Consider the following 16819-nt stretch of genomic DNA (forward strand, 5'->3'; position numbering starts at 1 on the left):
TTATTTTTTTGATTATTAAACCATTGTGAATTTGTGAGGCCCAGAAAAACAGGTCTAAATGGTGTGTCCATATCAGACATAAACTGCATATAACAAACAAATATTTGCCATTTCTACATATAGCTTACACAGGGAAGCACCGGTATTTGACATTTTAATCTAGATGTAGAAAAAAAATATCTACTTATAAACAGGCAGTCTCCGGGTTAAGAACGAGTTACGTTTTTAAAGATGTTCTTAAGTTGGATTTGTATGTAACTCAGAACATTTAGATTTTAGGGCTCTTTTTACAAAGGTGCGCTAGCGTTTTTAGCGCATGTACCAGATTTTTGCACGCTAGCTGAAAAATTACCACCTGCTTAAAAGGAGGCGGTAGCGGTTAGTGCGCGGCATTTTAGCGCACCTTTGTAAAAGGAGCCCTTAAGATTCTTGCTGCTTCCCTCTGCTCCCAGCTGACAAAAGGGCCAACTGTCCCTACCAATGTTCCCTCTAAGGTACAGCATGCACAATCACACACTATTCTTAATGTGGCCATTCATCATTCCTGAATCTGCTGCAGAAGTGTAGGAGTCTATGCCACTGGAAATACTGCTCAGTGAAATCAAATGAAGCCATAACTGCGTTCTTAAGTACAAATTGTATTTAAGTCGGGCATCTGTAACTCGGGGACAGCCTGTATACACAATGGCACTTTATAATGGAAGACACCACAATATAAGTTGGGCGTGCCCTAGGACATTTCAGGAGAGTTAACTTTCCTGCAATGTCCTAGGGCGCACCCAACTTATATTTTGGTGTCTTTTAAGGATATTTTGTTTTTGGGATTTTGCTTTATAGTGGAAGCCACTGAATATACATTTTGCTGAAAATATCACACAGTACTTACATTTTAGTGGAGTAAGTATAGATAGTTCCACTGGTACATACACAGAGTTCCTCATACCTTGGAGCTAGATTAACCGTGTACAGGAGTTTGGGGGCTGGCTATTCTATAAAGGCATATATGTGTGTAGTTTTCATCCATAGGCCATCTTAGAATATTCACAGCTTTAGAATTTTATTGAATAGTAGATGACGATCTTTAGAGCAATATTTATTCCTGCTTATATGAAGGGTAATTTCATAACAAGGATTCTAGGCAGATAAAGCACATATGTCGCAGTTCATTGCAAAAAGTAATATAGCCTGCTGAAAAGTTCTTGAATAGTTAAACCAGTTCCAAGGTATAAGTAGCTGTGCATTTATATGCCAGCAGAAATTGGTGCATGTGTTGCTTGTTTTGGAAGAAAACAGTAAGCCAATAAGAATAGAAACTATTCATTATGCTTGCTCCAGGTTGTTAAAAACAGGTGCCCGAGATCACCATGTGTCGCCTAGGGCTGATTCAGTGGCGTACAAGGTATCTATTGGTCCTAAAATCCACCTTGCCTAACTGATAAAAATCAGTATCTCCAACCCAGGAGCCTATGGGACTCATAATGATTTAAAAAAACGTTTAAAAAGTGGCCTAAATCGGTACTTGGACGATCAAACACCTAGATCGTCCAAATACCGATAATCAAAGCTGGTTTTAGACATATCTAAAACCAATACCGATAATCAAAGCTGGTTTTAGACATATCTAAAACCAGCTTAGGCCTTTACCCTGCCTCTGAATGCCTAGAGCGAAAAGAGGTGTTTTTGGAGGAGGGGAAAGGGCGGGAGGTGGGCTGACCTAGACTTAGTCGTACTGCAAGTATTACCAAAAGCACTGCACAACAATTTTTTGGTTAAGTCTTGATTCCTGAAAAGTTTTTGGTGATTATGACAGGTACCAACTTGGTATGCTCAAATATGGTTTTGGTTTTACTGCATCACGTAAGAACTATGAGAAATAGACATTTTTATGTTTACTGACAATAAAATATATAGTCAAGTTTACGTTTCGCACAAGCGACTAAATGAAACAGAATTAAAAGTGTTTTGCTCCCGAGTTTCTTTTATATTCAGTGTCTGGTGCATCACGTTGTAGCATCCAACAATAGTCGGCAAGCATTGACGGATTCCAATTGCCCTGGTATCGTTTCTCCATCGTAGCTATGTCTTGATGAAACCTTTCACCGTGCTCGTCACTCACAGCACCGAGATTTGCGGGGAAGAAGTCCAAGTGTGAATGGAGGAAATGAATCTTGAGTGACATATTGCACTTCATTCTCTTGTATGCTTTGAGAAGTTTGTCTACCAGCTGAATGTAGTTTGGGGCTCTGTAATTGCCCAGAAAATTGTCAACAACGTCTTTCAAGGCTTTCCAGCCAATTTTTTCCGGCCCAACTAACAGATCTTCAAATCGCTTGTCACTCATAACATGTCTGATCTGGGGGCCAACAAAAATACCCTCTTTGATCTTGGCATCAGTTATTCTTGGGAACATCTGTCTTAAATAACGAAAACCTTCCCCTTCCTTGTTCATTGCTTTCACAAAATTCTTCATGAGTCCCAGTTTAATGTGAAGAGGAGGCAAAAATATCTTTGTCGGGTCAACAAGCGATTCATGTGCTACATTTTTCTGTCCTGGAACTAACTTTTTACGGAGTGGCCAGTTCTTTCTAGAATAGTGCGACTCTCTGTCTCGGCTGTCCCATTCGCAGATGAAACAGCAGTACTTTGTATAGCCAAGCTGCAGTCCTAGTAACAGAGCAACGACTTTGAGGTCTCCACAGATATTCCAGTTATACCTGGTATACTGGACATACTTTAGTAACATTTCCATATTCTCATATGTTTCTTTCATATGTGCTGCATAGCCAACAGGTACTGAAGGATAAACGTTGCCATTGTGCAACAGAACAGCTTTCAGGCTTAACATTGACGAATCAATGAAAAGACGCCACTCTTCCGGGTTGTGATCACAACCAAAGACCGAGAACAATCCTTCAATGTCACAACAGAAACAGAGAGTGTCGACTTGTGCAAAAAATTTGGTTATATCATGATGCCGGTCTCGAAACACAGAAATTTTCGTACCTGGTGATAGCAAACACCATTCCTGCAGTCTCGAACCTAGCAGCTCAGCTTTTGCTTTTGACAGACCCAAATCTCTGACCAAATCGTTCAATTCGGACTGTGTTATCAGATGTGGATCGCCTGATGAGGATGGTTCAAAATCCGGGTCAATGTCACTGTTAGAACCCTGCACTGCAGTTTCTTCATCTGGTTCGTCTAAGGTCCAATCCTCTGGTGGTTTCGGAACTGGAAGACTGTCATCATGTGGCATGGGTCTCATTGCTGAAGGCAGATTAGGATATTCAATTGACTTCTTGTTTTTGGCAGAGAAACCAGACACATTAGTCAAACAGAAATAACAGTCCGTCACATGGTCTTTCTGTTCTCGCCATATCATCGGAACAGCAAATGGCATCGTCTTTCGAGTACCTCTGAGCCAGGCTCTCAGACTAACAGCACATGTCGCACAGCAAATGTGAGGCGCCCATTGCTTGTCTTGATCACCTATTTTGCAGCCAAAATACAGATGATAGGCTTTCTTTACAAGGGCAGTCATCGAACGTCTCTGAGGCGTAAGTGTATATTCCCCACAGATATAGCAGAATGTGTCGCGGCTGTTACGACACCGACGAGACATATTGCCCGACACCAAAACGTCTATAGCATCAAGCTTACTTACTGTTATATTGCTACAGCTACTATACTACTATACTTTACTATACTGATACTATATACACACACGGACTATCTATATTAACCAAATGAGCAGGATCGGTGTATGGAAGCCACCATTATAGCATGGTGAGACAGCGCAAGCTCGTTCAGACCTGCCCAGACATGCCCAGGATGTCATCTTCCATAAAACAGCTTCCAACCTGGCTAGATTTTATGCATGGACATACCCAGGCGGCACAAACCGTTGTTGATAAGACACTTATGGGAGAAAAAATTGTTTGCATCCAAATATAAGAAAAAATCATGACAAAATTGAAGATTTCTCTGAAATGGTACGTGATGGGTAATTTTTGATGTAATATTCATGATCAGCACCCAAAATTCTATAAGAAACACCCAGCAGTGTTCAGGAAGCAAAAACTTTGTTGTGCAGTGAAGTTTAACGAGATTGCCCAGTTGGAATTTATACGTTTTGACTTAGACCTAGCCAAAACAGGTATAAGTTCCGAATAGGGGCACTGAGCTGATTGTGGCTGCTGCGATCAGCTCTGCAGCCCTGGCAACCTGCTCACACCTCACCGCAACAATCGTGGCAGGAGAAATGCCTAATCTATCCTGCCGCGATCCCCTCCCCCTCGAACTCCTGCGAACCAGCAGGAGAGAGGGCACCCCCCTTGAACTGGAGCGAACCGGCAGGAGCGATCCCAAGCCCTTTTGCCGGCATCCCCATCCGAACCTGCAATCACGGCAGGAGCAATCCCAAGCCTTCTTGCCAAAGGTGCACCCCCCAAACCCCCCACGAATACCAGTAGGAGCGATCCCAAGCCCTCCTGCCGAAGGAGCACCTCCCCGTGCATACTGGCAGGAGGGATCCAAAGCCTTCCTACTGAAGGTGCACCCCTGAATACCAGCAGGAGAGATCTCAGGCCCTAGGCCCCTCTCCAGTGCATCCCATAATGCATCGGGAAGGGGCCGGCCCGCCATTCTGAGGATGGGCCGGATAGACAGGACCTATCCGTCCTGTCAACTTACAGGTTAGTGGGGGGCGGGTCCAGGGTAGTGGGGGGGGGGGTTTATGGGGGGGGTGCATCTTTGGCAGGAGGGCTTGGGATCCCTCCTGCTGGTTTGCACCAGTTGGGGGGGGGGGGGGCAGGATTCTGTAACCAGTGTTGTTTTTGACAGATGCCGGTAACAGAATCCTGCTTTTAGGCGAAGAACTGGTCCCTCTGCATAAAAGATCTTGTTTTGGGCGTTTGGGACTTGGGCGATTTTTTTGGTTGGGAATTTGTTTTAAAGTTAGACGTTGTGGTGGTCTGGGCGATTAGAGGTAGGCCATTCTCAAAAAGAATCTCATTTTGGATGGATTTTTTTGAAAATAGACATTTCCCTGTTGTCTACTTTCAGCATTTAGGTCAAAAGGGGACTTAGATGTTTTTTTTTATTATTCCCCTCCACATGTTCTGCAGACTTCTTGTACTAGAACCATCCTTCCTATAAGCAGGAAGAGAAAGAGCTCTGCAGAATGACATCTATTGTTCCATAAAATGCTGTAACTGTGACAATTTCTCCTGGTAGATTACTGAAATGATTATAAGAGCTGTTTCATTACTTTATTAAGTGCCAAAATATTTATACCATTGGAATGTCACTTGATAACCAAGCCATATGGAATTTTAGTATGTGTGCCTTCTAGTGCTGTGCTTAGGAAATTTTCATTGATCTTTGCTTTGATTAAAAATCAAGCAGTGCGTGCAAACCAAAATAAACTATTTTTAGTGCTGCCCCTCCACCCCATAGTAAAACAAAGGAAAACAAGACTCTGCCCCTACCTTCACCCCATCCCACTTTGGCCTCTCTTATCTAACCTTGTAGAATGAAAAAGTGGGTGCAAGTGGTCCCTAATCTCTCCCATCTCAGCAAAGCCATTCCAAAATGGCACTAAACAGCTATTATAGGGTTGGCTGACCAAAGAAAAGCCAGCACCTTTTTATTGTGCAGTAAACATTGTACCAGTGTTAGGTTGGCTGGAACCATTTTGGAATAAACACAAAAGAAACACTGGGTTCAGTTCTCTGTTTTTTCCCCTTTGCTTTTGTTATGTTTTATATGTGATTTATCATGTTAAATCCTCACAAAGTGGTGTTCAAGGCGGGTTACTAACAGTATTATCACTAACCAAACACACATACAGTGTAAATCAAAATCAGACTGAGCTCCTAACAGTGCCTTCTGAAACAGTGGGTTCAAAGCAGCATGTTTTTTTAAGATCTGGTCACACTAAACCTCTAAAACAGACTTCTGAAAAAAGCCGTGTTTTCAGATTTTTTCAAAACAGAGCATATATAGTGGTAGTACAAATCTCTGTAGGGAGCGAGTTCCAAGCTTTTTTTCTTATGTCCCTTCCAGATTCCATATGCTAGGTGTTCAATCCCAACCCGCAATCTGGGAGTTGCAGAAATCCAAAAACTTTTCTGAGTACATGCTCCATTTCCTTAGCCTGATATCTAGAAACATATCCAGTTTTAATTTCTGCAAGCAATCCTTGCAAAAGTCTTTTGCAGTTGCTCTGCTTTTTCTTATTTTTTCCCTTAAAGTTCACTTTCTCAGTGGCTTCAGTGCTTTGAGACCCTTTGCCAGAGGTCCCGTTGGAGGAAAGGACGCAGACCTGTGGTGCCAGACTGCTGCTTCATAGAGAAACTGGTGGATCTGTAGAGCCATCTTGCTGTGTGCCACCCTTCCTAGACTCGGGATCCATTTCCCTGGGAGTTTGCTTGCCCACTGACCTTGTCATGGGTTTTAATTGTAGGCTGTATGTGTCTGGAGTGAAACCCACCTGGGTTTCAAGGTGCAGGCTGCCTTTCCCGCCCCTGACAACGTGGCGAGGATCTGTGGGGGCAGAGATCATAGACCGTTATTTCGAGAAGTTTCTGAGGCAGAAAATCTTTTCCCTCCATTCAGATAGTAACGCATCCCGGCTAGGTGATTGTAGTAGCTCCGGATTGGCCTCGTCGCTCATGGTATGCAGATCTCATCCATCTTTAGCAGAATGAGAAACTCTGGGCTCCCTCTTCATCGATATCTTCTCAGTCAGGGGCTAGTGCCTGTGGAGATCCCACGGTGCTTTGGTCTTACGGCATGGCTCTTAAGCGCTCAGCCTTAATGAAGCGTGGTTATTTGGATGTAGTTATCTCGACTCTTTTGTGCTCGAAGAAACCCTCTATGGCTTCTTATGCCAAAGCCTGGAAGGTGTGGTGTGCTAAAGATCAGGTGGAGCCTGAACGGGCCACCATTTCGGTGGGTCTGGCCTTTCTTTTGGCAGTGGTTTGGCATTGGCTTCCTGTAAAGTTCAGGTTGCAGGCCTTTCATGTTTTTGAACACGCAAAGGTGCTAATTCGCTTACTCATCTAAATTTGACCAGTTTTATGAGAGGGCACTTTGTGTCCTCCCTTGCATCTTCCTTTCCCTTCGAAAATCTTAAAATCATTTTACAAGGCCTTCGAGAGTCCCCATTTGAATCACTGAAGGATACTGTTTGTTACTTTTTGACATTTTATTTATACACTAGAGCACTTTACATTATTTAGATGATGTGCGTTAAGTATTGGCACTTTAAAAAATAGCAGAACCCGATGAATGATACTCTTTACCTGTACAGGCTGTTATAAGAATCTTTGATGGTTTAACAGCTCAGGTATCTGATGGTTCTGCTAACTACTATATACTTTGCTATCTGCAAGTCTTTTTCTGTTGATACAGATCACTAGTGTGCAATCCCGCTCATGCGCAGGTGGTCTGCGCATGAGTCAAGACCCCTCGAGCTGCGACTTTTTAAATTTTATTTTAACTTTTAAAATAGCCCAGCGAGCTCGCGGGTTAAAACCACAGGCTCGCAGTGCGAGGAAGGGCAGGAGAGATTCGGGGTGGCAGGCAGGAGAAATCTGGGGACAAGCAGGGCAGCGATTCGGGGTAGAGCAGGCAGGAGAGATTGGGGCAGGGTGGTGATTCAGGGCAGAGCAGGCAGGAGAGATCTGGGGAAGAGCATCGGGACAGCAGGCAGGAGAGATTTGGGGCAGCAGAGAGCGCAATGGAGCTGGAGAGTCGGAAAGCTGTTTGTGACTGGTCTCCAGCAGTCGCTTCTTGGGTTGATCAGCCAGCCTAGTCGGTTTTAAAAATTTCATTGGTGAATTGCGTCCCTGTCTATTTTGCAAGCATTTCCCCCTCATTTGCATGCACGGATTGGAAACAGATCGCAGGAGAGGTTAGTGAATTGGGCCGGAGGGAAATCTGGTTGCAAACCGATCGGTTTGCTTTGTGAATATAGCCCTTAGTCCCTGTAGGATTCCATATGATCCGCCCTCTCTGTATACTCAGTTGTTTGGAATAGCCTGCTTCTTTCTGCCTTGGTTATTCTCCTTACAGAATTGAAGATTTTCCAGCCAGTTGCCAGATCTTGTGGGGAATTTTCTGTGAGTATGCACATTGCTGAAGGCTCTTTCTTGGGATGCTTGTTGCACACACCAGTTTGTGCCTGTTTATTACTTATTCATGTTTTGCAGAGCAGACCAGTTCAGAAATTGAAATTGCTTGGGATCTTCCCCCAAAGCCCTTGTCATGGATTTGTTCAGATATGTTGCTTGGCATTGAGACTCAACTGGATATGTTTCTAGCTCTCAGGCTAAGGGGGTGGAGCATGTGCTCAGAAAAGTGTTTGGATTTCTGCAACTCCTGGATTGCGGGTTGGGACTGAACACCTAACGTATGGAATCCTACAGGGACTAACAGAAAGAAGATTATCGAAGGTGTAAACTTAATCTTCCAATAGTTTGATAATTAAATGATTTGCAGTGAATCATCTTATATTTATACATTTCAGAGAAGGGGAAAATAAAATCAGAGTTGCGGTTTTGAAAACAAGATACAGAAATTTGTTTCTTCCTGCAAAGAGGATGGTTGGATAGGCTGAAGTGAGCTTGGATGGCAACTTCAGCATTTGGAACCTAAGACAATACCAGGTGGACTTTACAGTCCATGACCCAGAAATATTAAAGAAGAGACAAGTTAATTTAATCATGTATTTTTAATGGATATAACTAATAGGCAGACTGGATGGACCATTCAGATCTATATCTGCCATCATTTACTATGTTACTATGAAAGTATATTCCTAATTCATGCTAAGACTTTTACAAATCTTGTTGCAGATTTTTTTGTCTCCTAAAGAACTGAAAGAATGAAAAAATAGCCTATTCAGCTTAGAGTTTATTATCCCTGCTTATGACTATCAATTTTTAGATCGTTGCCTGGTGTCAGATGGAGAAGAGAGCCAGTGCTGAACAAGTCTGTACCTTAGAGGTGTATCAGGAGACCAATATTTGGAAGCAATAAAACAGCTACATCTAGGGACTCTAAGCCTTTTACTTTTACAAAGTGACCTTTAATGATTATGGATGCTGTAAAGAATCATATTTGCCATGTTTAATGTTGAATGTTTAAAACTTTGTAGATTTGAAACTATTAAAAAGTAAAACAGATAAAAATAATTATTTTCTTTACTCCAGGGCAATGCCAACATTCACCTGATTAAATTGCAGCTTATAGTTTTATTGTGACTTTCCACCTTCCTTTTCAGATATTTAGTATTCTATCTGTACAAGGACAGGGAATGTTTTCATCCTCAGCCTTTCAGCTTCTGCTCGGAGGACTGCTACTTCGTGGGCCTGTATTTTTACAATGTCTAACAACTTCCGTCGACTCAGTATGTGCTGATATCGATCCTTGAGATTCTTCTCTTTGCATGCTTCTGAGCCTGTTCCCCAGAAAAACAAACAAAAGATTAGGACTAGAACATTTAAATAATTCTTGATTTCTCTTAAAACAGAATTTTATACAGGCTGAAGGCTTCTTTCTAACTTACAAAAGCTCTTAACGTAGAGCCCCACAGTAGACCTGTATGGGTGAATGAGAAAATTATGTTTGGGCATGTGTTATTTTTCAGCAGTACGTATCTTCATTTTATTCAAGGACAAGCAGGCCGCATATTCTCACATGTGGGTGATGTCATGTACAGAGCCTAATACGGACAGTGCAAAAGTGTACTGTCACCTTAAAAATCTTGACTGCTCGTACTGCACATGCGCAAGAACCTTCCCACCTGACTGCTTGTGGAACCTTTAGTTCTTAGTTTTCCTCAGAGCGGAGTTTCTCTAGCAAGTATCACATCGACGCAGTGACCAGCGTTTTGCCGGAAACAGCTGCTTCAGGATGTGCTGTCTCCTATGAACAATGCAAAAATCCAGCTCAAAGATACTTGCTCTACATACCTACAACCCAGTATCAAGCAACAAGGATGTATTCTACTGCCTCCAGGCATTCCACTTATTATACATAAGAACATAAGAAGTTGCCTCCGCTGGGTCAGACCAGAGGTCCATCGTGCCCAGCAGTCTGCACCCGCGGCGGCCCATCAGGCCCATGACCTGTAATGTGATCCTTTTCTAAGCCCTTTGATCCCTTTTATCCTTCTATCCATACTCTATCTAAAACCTATCTCTACCTCTATCTGTATCCCTCAATCCCCCTATCGTTCAGGAATTTATCTAATCCTTCTTTGAACCCCCGTAGTGTACTCTGTCCTATCACAACCTCCGGAAGCACATTCCAGGTGTCCACCACCCTCTGTGTAAAAAAGAACTTCCCAGCATTGGTTCTAAAATTGTCCCCTTTCAGTATATCCTGTCTTCCACATCCACTCTCTCTTCAAATCAGAGGCAACCTAGGCAGCAGAAGACAGTCACAGCTTCAGTTCAAACAACAATCTTTTTGACTTCATACTAGAGTGCACTGTCAGAATTTCTCAACCTCTGCTTCCGACTCTCCCCATAGGAGGTCGACTCGCTCACTATTCTCATCGGTGGTCCATAATAACATCAGTGTATACTGAGTCCTTCAAGTGATGAGTCAGAGCTATGCCCTTTATTTCCTGAAGTATACCGGGCGTTTAGTGCAACCGACATAAACAAGGGGGCATGGTCTCTCTGGGAACCTTATTACCACTGTTGGAAAAGAACAATTGGCTCTGCTCTCTAGATCTCAAGCCTATGGGAATATGTGTATATTCAGTATACACATATTCCCATTCTCCAAGCACATAGGAAATATCTTCACTTTCGAGTGGGAACATGCCACTCTCAGTACTGGATATTTCATTTGGGCTTGCATCTGCACCCAGAGTATTCATGAAATGTTTAGTAGTAGTGGCTGCAATCCACCACTCACACCGTTTTCATGTGTTCCCTTACCTAGATGACTGGTTGATCAAGGCCCCAACACCTCAAGAAACTAATCTGGCCATGAATTAAACAGTTCATCTACTCAAACTCCAAGGATTTGTAGTCAACTACAAGAAATCACATCTAGAAACTCAGACTCAAGTTCATTGGGGCCCTCTTGGACATGACCCAAACTCATGCCTTTCTGCCTCAACAAAGACTCTGTACTCTACTTCATATGTCAGTCTTCTCATGATATCGCATAACAGTAGATGAAATATTGTGATTCCTCAACCACATGGCCTCTACAGTACACATAACTCCATTTACCTGTTTACATCTCAGGGAGCTGAATGGGTACTTTTGACCCAGTGGTCTCAAGCTACCAGTCTACTATCCCTACAGATTAGAGTATCCTTACAACTTCATCAGTCTGGTGGCCATGTACTACATGAACAAGCATGGTGGAACAGAGTCTCGCTCTGTCAAGAAGTGATCAAAAACTAGTCCGGGGCAATTCCTCGCAACATTTTCCTGAAAGCAGTTTATCTAGCAGGAAAGCAGAATATCTTAGCAGACTTCTACACCTGAACTCCAACTTCTACTACTGAACTCCAACACCTTACATCAGATATTTGCAGATTGGGGAACCCCAGAAGTGGATCTCTTTGCTTCCCCTTATAATCACAAACTTTCACTCTTTGGTTCCAGACTCTATACTCCCAATTGTCTGGAATCGGATGCTTTTCTTCTTGAGTGGTGAGACAAGTTCCTTTATTCTTTCCCTCCAATTCTAATGGGGAAAAGTACTCAAACTTCGCCAACAACAAGCCACCATGATTCTCGTAACACCTCGGTGGCTGCGTCAACCATGGTTCCTTCATCTACAGCTCAGCAAAAGGGAACCAATCATACTTCAAATTTTTCCAACCTTGCTACCACAGAACGAAGGGTCTCTCTTCCATCTCAATCTACATTTGTTAGCTCTGACAAAATTGTATCTCTCTTCCAACCACTGAATTACTTTGCAATTTCTGCTCTAATTGAAACCTCTGCCATTATTGAAACCTCTAAAAAGTCTTCTACACAGCACTGCTATTATTTCACTTGTTTCACAATCCAGTTTAATAGTAACATACCTGTTCTCTTCCATTGATCCTAGATTATCTTCTACGTCTCTCTGACTCTGGACTAAACACTACAGTCAGAGTTCATCTCAGTCTTATTGGTGCTTTCCATACTCAACTGGACAAAAACCCCTTGTTTGTACATCCTTTGGTTTCCAGATTCATAAAAGGTCTTGTCCATACCAGACCTCCAATCAAGCCTCTTCCGGTGACTTGGGACCTTAATTTTGTACTTTCTACTCTGATGAAACCTCCCTTTGAACCACTTTAAACTTCATCCATCAAGCATCTCACTTGGAGTAGTATTCCTCATATCTCTCACACCTGCATAGTGAGTCAGTGAACTTCAAGCACTTGTTTCACATTCACCTTATACAACATTCTATCACAATAAGGTAGTTCTTCGCATTCATGCCAAGTTCCTCTCGAAGGTCGTCTCGGAGTTTCATAAACCAGTCCATAGTTCTCCCAGTCTTTTTTCCAAGATTATCTTGTCACCATAGTGAAGCAGCACTCCACATATTGGACTGTAAATGTGCAGTAGCTTATTACTTGGATCGCTCCAAATCTCACAGATCTTCCACTCAACTGTTCTGTCTTTCAATCCAAACAGACTCTGTACTCCTGTCACGAAAAGATCCATCTCCACATGGCTGACGGACTGTATCTCTCTTTGATATTCTCTGGGTTGAGCTAATGCTTCAAGGCCATGTTGCTACACATAAAGTTTGAGCAATAACAACTTCAGTAGCTCATCTATGTTCCACTACCATTGAGGACATCTGTAAGGCAGCCACCTATTTCTCAGTTCATACCTTCACATCCCACTATTGTTGGGAGAATCATTCCAGATGGGATAGTCGATTCAATCAATCAGGATAGTTGGTTCTACAACATTTATTTTCCATTTAGATTGTAAAAATTTTTTATTGACTGAAAAACAGGCGGAACCATAGGAAAACAATGGTATACCAAATACATCAAACAGATGCGGGAGTTCTGCTAAAACAAAGCATAACAGTATAAAGTTATACATCATTTATATTCACCCGCTAACCCCCAGAAATCCCCAAAATTCCTTTCCAATCTTCCCTCCCTACCCCCCAACCTGCAAACATGGAGGGGGGATACAAAGGTATCTCCTGGGCGCATGGCAGGCCAAGGACCCCCTGAGCACGAAAAGGCCAAGAAAGGACTAGGTGCGCTAGTCTCAGGAAAAGACAAAAGAGCACACATGGTTCCCTAAGGTCTGGACTCTGATGACCCCAGGGCACTCAGCAGGGCTAGTCGCCCCCTCCAAAAAACAGACCCCCCCACCATCCCCCACCCCCCAAAGCAGAGAGATACGAAGATCCAGAACAGACTAGGATTCACCCAACAGTTAAGCTAGGGTTTTGAGGATAAGGCTGTGCCCCCTAGGCAACAAGGAGCGCAAATATGGGTCCCGAAGACGCAGAAAACGGCGACGTTTAAGAGAGCCCCCCACCTCCCATGCTTTCCAAAGAACTAATGCATGAAGGTGGGCTCTCCACTGCCAAAAAGACAGGGGATTCGGAGAGGTCCATTGTTGCATTATACACCTGCGAGCCAGGAGACACACCTTATGACACAGTCAACGAGTCCCCCTGGGAAAGGTCCCAATTTATTTTCCATTTAGATACCAACTTCCCTCCAACCCTTTTTGGGTTTGCCAGGCTCATGGTAGTTATCAATAACTCTTCTCAGAGGTACAATCCTGGCAGCTAGGAAGTCCCACATTTGAGAATATGCTGCCTGCTTGTCCTCAGATAAAGCATAGTTACTCATCTGTAGTAGGTGTTATCCGAGGACAGCAGGCAGTTATTCTCACAACCTTCCCACTTCCCCTAGTTAATTTTTCTTAGCTTTGTTACTGAACTGAAGGTCATATGAGTCAATGTTGGGTGGAAAGGCACTTGCGAATGCGTGGTACGGGTAGTCTCAAGATTTTTTAAAGTGACAATACAATTTTGCACTGTCTATACTGGATCCGTGGATAATGTCACCCACATGTAATAATATCTGCCTGCTGCCCTTGGATAACATCTGCTATAACTATGATATTTGATTGATTCCTAAAATAAAACATCCAGATTCTGCAGAAAAAGTATCTTGCTAGAAAAATCTTTGGGGGCTGATTTGGGTCTAATCAAATTGGCATCTGCCTTTATCTGTAAATAATTAGAAATATTCCATGCAGTGATGTGAAAAAGTTTTCGCCCCCTCTGATTTGCCCTATTTCATTTTTCCCATTACATGCCACCAAATTCTTGACACTTTGTTGTGTGTGCCCGAAAACATTTAATGAAAGCGAACTATAAAGCGACCAACGATTAGCACACACAACTAATACGGTAAATATTTAGGTAAAGCCCGGGCAAATAGATATTGCCTGGTATATAACACACGTCTAAGGGGTATTAGGGTAGGGGGCAGGAATGGGTGATTCTGAGAGGCAGGAGACCAGGTATGATGCTGGGCCTGTGGCGTATCATCGCAGGGCATGGGCGGCAGCCACCTAGGGTACCCATAAACTATTGGCACAAAAACAATAAGTAACCCCAATACACCTGCAGGTAAGATTCCCGCAGGCAGGAAAAAAGGCAAAGGATCAGCAGCGGCGGCAAGCGCTCAGTAGATGACCTGCCAGCATGAGCTCTCTCCTAGCGATGGCGATCTACCTCTGAACCAGTGGCGTACCAGGGTGCAGCCTTAGGGGGGGTGCACAGCAGGCCAGGTCTGGAAAATGGTCAATTGCCAAGGCAAAGTGAGTCGATTGCAGAGCCCATCCCGAGCTCCGTGATAGACTCACTTTGCCTTGGTGATCTACCGGGCCGATCAGCCTTCCTCTCCCCGATGTCAATTCTGCCGTTGGAGAGGAAATTCGGGCCAGCCAATCGCTGCCTGGCTGGGTGGAACTTCCTATCCGACGGCAGAATTGACATCGGGGAAAGGAATGCTGGTCGGCCCGACGCAGGGAAGCAGAGAGAGCTTGGGGTGGCCACGGCGGCGGCTTTGGGGCCTGTTCCCCAATGGTGGCAACAGTGGCTTGGTGGAGGGCAGGCAGGGAGAAAGAAAGAAAGAGAAACAGAAGCGAAACAGAAAAAAAGGGGCTAGAAGAGAGAAAAAAGGGAGGCAGGGAGAGAGGAAGAAAAAGTTGGAGGAAATGAGGTCTGGAGGAGAGGAAGCATATAGGCTGAAAGAAGGGAAGAAAGATTGGATGCACAGTCGGAAGAAGAAAGTGCAACCAGAGACTCATGAAATCACCAGACAAGGTAGGAAAAATGATTTTATTTTCAATTTAGTGATCAAAATGTATCTGAATTTATATCTGCTGTCTATATTTCGCACTATGGCCCCCTTTTACTAAACCGCAATAGCGGTTTTTAGCGCAGGGAGTCTATGAGCGTCGAGAGCAGCCCTGGGCATTCAGTGCAGCTCCCTGCACTAAAAACTGCTATTGAAGTTTAGTAAAAAGGGAGGGGGTATATTTGTCTATTTTTGTATGGTTGTTACTGAGGTGACAGTGCATAGAGTCATCTGCCTTGACCTCTTTGAAAAAAACCCCAGAATAGGAATGATAATTAACATTTTCTCAGCGTACAGTGTGCTTTATGTTTTTTTTTAATTTTATTGTTGGTAGATCATTTTGACTTGGCCATTTTAAAAGTAGCTCGCAAGCCCAAAAAGTGTGGGCACCCCTGAGCTAGAGCGTTGAAGCTGCATGTGGCTGCTGTAAAGGTCATCTCTGACACAACTGGAAGTTGCATCAGAGACAACCTTTACGGCAGCCATATGCAACTACAACGCTCCGGCTGCTGTAAGAAGGCAGTTTAGACATCGCCGGTTACAGGGGCAGGGAGGTTTGTTGGACCGGGCCTGTTGTCTGGGGGGGGGGGGGCATTTCAGATCATGTTGCCAAAATCGGAAAGGTGAGGAAAGGAGAAAGATGGGCCTGTGGTGGATGGAGAGATTGAGAGAAGGGGGCAGATGATGGAAGTGGGTAGAAAGGGGAGAGAGAAGAGGTCAGATGATGGAAGTGGGGTGAGAGCAAATGCTGAATGGAAGTGGAGAAAAAGAACACATACTGGATGGAAGGAGGGATAAAGAAAAAGGACATATGCTGGATGGGGGAAGAAGATAGAGTTAGTGAGATAGTGGAGGGGTGAAGGAAAGGGGTGGCATGCTGTGGGTAGACATAGTGAAAAGAGGGAAACTGAGGACTGCATAGTAAGAAAGAATTTAATTTAGACAGAGGGAGAAAATAAAGAAGGAAGACTAGAGAAGGAAAGGGAAGAGAGAGAGGAGAGAGAGATGCCAGAGAACGGGGAAGGAGACAGAGATATCAGATCTGAGCGGAGGAAATGAGAAGAGAGAGATGCTAAAAACCACAGGGGGGAGGGAAAGAGAGATGAAAGGAGAAAGATGCCAGACTATGAGGGAACAGAGGGAAGATGATGGATGCCAGACCAAAGGGGGGGTCTAGAGGAGAGATGGAAGGGGGAGGCATACAGTTTCTGGAAGGGGCATAGAAGGAGAAAAAATGCCAAATAGGGAGGGGCAGAGAGATGGCAGACAGTGGATGGAAGGAAGACAGTAACAAGAAGATGAGGAAAGCAGAAAACAAAGGTAGAACAAAAATTTTCTATTTATTTATTGCTTTAGGAGACATATGTCACTGTTTCTGTGGTGTTGCATTTTATGCAGAGTCCAGCTTCTTGCTGGTTCACTTTAACCTTTGTCTATGTA

General features: G+C 43.7%; 1 protein-coding gene across 3 annotated transcripts in view; it reads right to left on the minus strand.

The window, feature by feature from the left end:
- Window positions 1–7894: 7894 nt before the first annotated feature.
- CFAP43 (cilia and flagella associated protein 43) overlaps window positions 7895–16819 on the minus strand; it is a 387888-nt gene continuing 378963 nt past the window's right edge. For all 3 annotated transcript variants that reach the window (XM_033942773.1, XM_033942772.1, XM_033942771.1), the window contains exon 38: window positions 7895–9463. In XM_033942773.1, the coding sequence (XP_033798664.1) occupies window positions 9291–9463 (173 nt within the window). In that variant the 3' untranslated portion in view covers window positions 7895–9290. The remainder of the gene's footprint in view (window positions 9464–16819) is intronic.

Source organism: Geotrypetes seraphini, chromosome 4 (assembly GCF_902459505.1).
Source record: "Geotrypetes seraphini chromosome 4, aGeoSer1.1, whole genome shotgun sequence".
In the NCBI taxonomy this organism is placed as follows: domain Eukaryota; kingdom Metazoa; phylum Chordata; class Amphibia; order Gymnophiona; family Dermophiidae; genus Geotrypetes; species Geotrypetes seraphini.